General features: G+C 41.7%; 1 protein-coding gene across 1 annotated transcript; it reads right to left on the bottom strand.

Moving 5' to 3' along the window:
- Positions 1-1,373: 1,373 nt before the first annotated feature.
- Positions 1,374-1,979, bottom strand: LOC127304602 (pollen allergen Lol p 2-A-like). Its single transcript, XM_051335240.1, has one exon. The coding sequence runs from the start codon at positions 1,931-1,933 to the stop codon at positions 1,571-1,573; it is 363 nt and encodes a 120-aa protein (XP_051191200.1). The 5' UTR covers positions 1,934-1,979; the 3' UTR covers positions 1,374-1,570.
- Between the last annotated feature and the right edge of the window lie 1,629 nt (positions 1,980-3,608).

The following is a 3,608-nucleotide window of genomic DNA, read 5'->3' as shown; positions in this document are numbered from 1 at the left end:
TATAAATACGACTTTTGTCTTGAACAATTTTTTCTATAATGCGTATTGTAGACACATATTTCCGCAGAGAAAATTGTAAAAGAGAAATGTCGTATTGATGCACTACTTTCATAATTTCATATACCAATGGTAGTTAGTTTCGGCAGCCCTGTACAGAAGCTATGTATTCACCATTTTTTTTAGTGTAAAACCTGAATGTTCAAATATCGCATGTATCTACACTGGTAAGCAGTCTCAATTGGACCAAGAACATATGTTATAAACACAAATCCATATTAATTTATGTGCTACTTTTAATTTATTTTTAATGTTTAGACACAATAAATTTGACGTAATATTAATATTTGTGATATGTGCGGTGCAATGTTTAATTTATTTTAAATATTTACAGTGCATGTGTTTTTTTCTAATTTACTCTTGTTAATTAATCACTAAAGTCCAATAGTTACCTAAATTACAACACCTAGAAAAAACATAATCGTGTCATTGTGTTTATACAGCTGATCATACTCCAGAAACATAGTAATTCAACTGAACAGTCTAATATGAATATAACTTTCCTACCTATTTTTTTCAAAGGAAGATTATATTAAAACAAATCTCACATATTGCTAATACAAGAAGAATAATGTATATATGTTCTCTACACAATTAGGCTCACCATAATTATTGGATGGTATTCAAATAATACCAAAAGAAACTTAATTTATCGTATTTGTTTCAGCTTGTCCCACTGGAATATGAAATGAAATCCCCAACCCTGGAAACAAATATGAAGCAGAAATCATCGGAGATTAATATATATGAAACTGATAGGTGATATATACAGTTAAAAACGGGACTTTTAGCGACACAATAGCAGTATAATACCTTGGTCCATACACCGAAACGCACACATAAAAAATACGAAACCAGATATAGGGAATATCTCACAACTTCGACAAGTGACAATTGAATATAAAGTAGCACACATAGTTGAACACTTTGACAAACACAAAAGTCCACATAAATAGTTTCACAAGGCACTAAGACACTTACATTCCCGATACAAAATTATCTTAGGAAACATACGCGTTTAGGATGGGAGGGAGCAGCAAAGGAAATCACCGACTCGAAGCAGCACGCCGGCCTAGATGAGTTTTATTTCAAGCAATTTTTCGTACTTGTTTTTGCGAATTCCCATGTCGTTTCTGCCCGAATTGGATCCATTGTTTCATTTCTCTTTTACGTTTAGAATATTTTGTTCCATTCCTTCTTCGAAAAATGCCTTTTTCTGATTTTCCTCTCTATTTTCTTTTTATATAGAAACCTATATCAACTGCTTTATGTTCGGTTTTTGACCCTAACTAAGACCAAAATTTACAAGCCGCCAATCCAATAATCTGTACTTAACCGATCTTGCATATTAAAAAAAATTGGAGGAAATGTTCCAAACACTTACTTACCCATAACATACTCGCCGTACATATAATTAACTTCTATATATCCATCGCTCAGGTGTAAATCACATAAATTGCGCGAGGAAAATAAAAAACTTCCAATGACAACCGACTCTCCATGGTGGGTCGCTCTACTCCTCGGGCTTGTAGGTGGTGCCGACCTTGAAGTCCGCGGGCACGACGTCGTCGAACACATTCCTCATCCCTTTCTCAGACACGAAGCGGAAGTTGAATGGCCCCTTGAGCGGCTTGTCGCTCTTGATCTCCCACAGGCCGTCACCGTTCTTCTTCAGGGCCAGCCACTCGTTGGAGCCGTGCTCCTTGAGCTCCACCTCCGCCATCGAGTCACCCTCCTTGTTGTACTTGATCGACAGCGCGAGGTTCTTCTCGTTAGAGCCCTTCTCCACCGTGAACTCCACGGGGGCAGCGCACATCGCGCCGACGAACAACGCCGCCAGCGCGGCCACAGCGAGCATCCTTCTTGAGGAAGCCATCGTCGATTGTTGGTTGGTTCTTTTGTGTTACTGCTGTGGACGCTTTTGAATTGTGTGACGGACAATGATTGATCAAGTATGGTATTTATGGGCAGATGGGCGGCGCTCCAGCCGTGTCGCAGGGGGGCTCCTACCTACGTTCCGGCCGCGCTTGTCGGAAGGAAACAGATCAGGGCCATGGAGAGAGAGCCGCGCTTAGGCATTCACGGACAAGCTCGGTCTCATGAAAAACAGCGAGAATAGTACAGCAAGAATTCTGTTAGACGAAGAGAATAGTAGAGAAGGGCAATGATCTTTCGTGGTGACACTTCTATACGAGACCAGAACGCAGTATCCAGCCGATAGGACAATAGTATCAGCATACAGGACATCGATTAAAGATTTGCTCTACCTATAATTAATCTAATATAAAATGTTACAATCACATATTTATTTTATCCACTATTATTTGGCACACTCTTTATCAATATGAACCGAATCTTTCGTCTACAGGAAACTTCAAACACTCTGTTACTTTTTTATGCTATTTACTTTCTAACTACGTTTAACACTCATTTCGATAATTTATTTTCCCTCACCACTTTCACCCACAACGTTTGTAGTCAATTCACTCAATAGTAGTGCCACCTCGTGTGCGACAGAAAGTTCCATCATAAACACTTGGCCGATGCTCTTCGTTGGGATTGATATAACAACTGGGAAAATACTTTCACAAATTTACGCTCTCACGAATCTGTGTTCTTATAGGCCATCAAGCTATTTTTTTCGAGGTTTAGGGGGGGGGGGGGGGGGGGCATCCCCACCGCTTGTTGCATTCCACGAAAGTAGCCTTGAAGACCCATGTTCTTACAAACAGCTTGAGGAGGATACAGGGAGGAGAATACAACAAAAAACAGGAAAAAACAAAAACTAGAAAAAGGGAAAACAAAGGGAAGGGGAGGTTAGCATTCGAAGCCCACCGAACCCCCCCCCCCCCCCCCCCCCGGGAGGTCAGCACCTCAAAGGAAGACCCCTACGACTTGGCATGGCGAGCGACGGGCAATGACGAAGGACCTGTAGAAATCGAGACCAAAGCTCAGTCGAAGGGCGTCGGATAGCCGAGACTGGGGCGACGACACCGGTGTGCCGACCCCATGGTCGAAGGGCGACGCAGAAACAAGTCATGCCACTAGCACGAACCGACCAAAACCACAACTTGGGGCCATCTCGAGGACCTCAAGCCAACCGCCAGACGAGGATCTCCGGTGAGAACTACACCGCGAGCAGGCAGACCAAGGGAGCAAGTAGTGGAAAACTTGGACACCTACAGAAGAACACCAAGAAGCGTCCCGGCACGGTCGAAAGGCGTCGGATAGCCGAGACCGTGCGACGACACCGGTGTGCCGCCCCAATCTGAAAAGTTCAAACTTACAAAAACTCCAAAATTGAAATATATTCAAAACTTTAAAAAGTTCAAAAACAAAAATCTAAAAATATGTAAACTCGGAAACTAACCGGCAAAAAGAAAAATAATAACAGCAGAAAAGGAAAGAAAACCAAAAAAAACAGTAGTAAACCAAAAATAAAAACCCTGGTGAAAACCAAAAAAAATCACCAAGAACAAAAGAAACAGAAGCACCCATTGCCCGCTGATCGGCCTTGCCCAGCCATTGTTCACCTAATCTTCATCGTTGCA

The sequence above is a fragment of the Lolium perenne genome, chromosome 5 (genome assembly GCF_019359855.2).
Source record: "Lolium perenne isolate Kyuss_39 chromosome 5, Kyuss_2.0, whole genome shotgun sequence".
Classification (NCBI taxonomy): Eukaryota; Viridiplantae; Streptophyta; class Magnoliopsida; order Poales; family Poaceae; genus Lolium; species Lolium perenne.
This window is presented reverse-complemented; position numbering and strand designations above follow the sequence as displayed.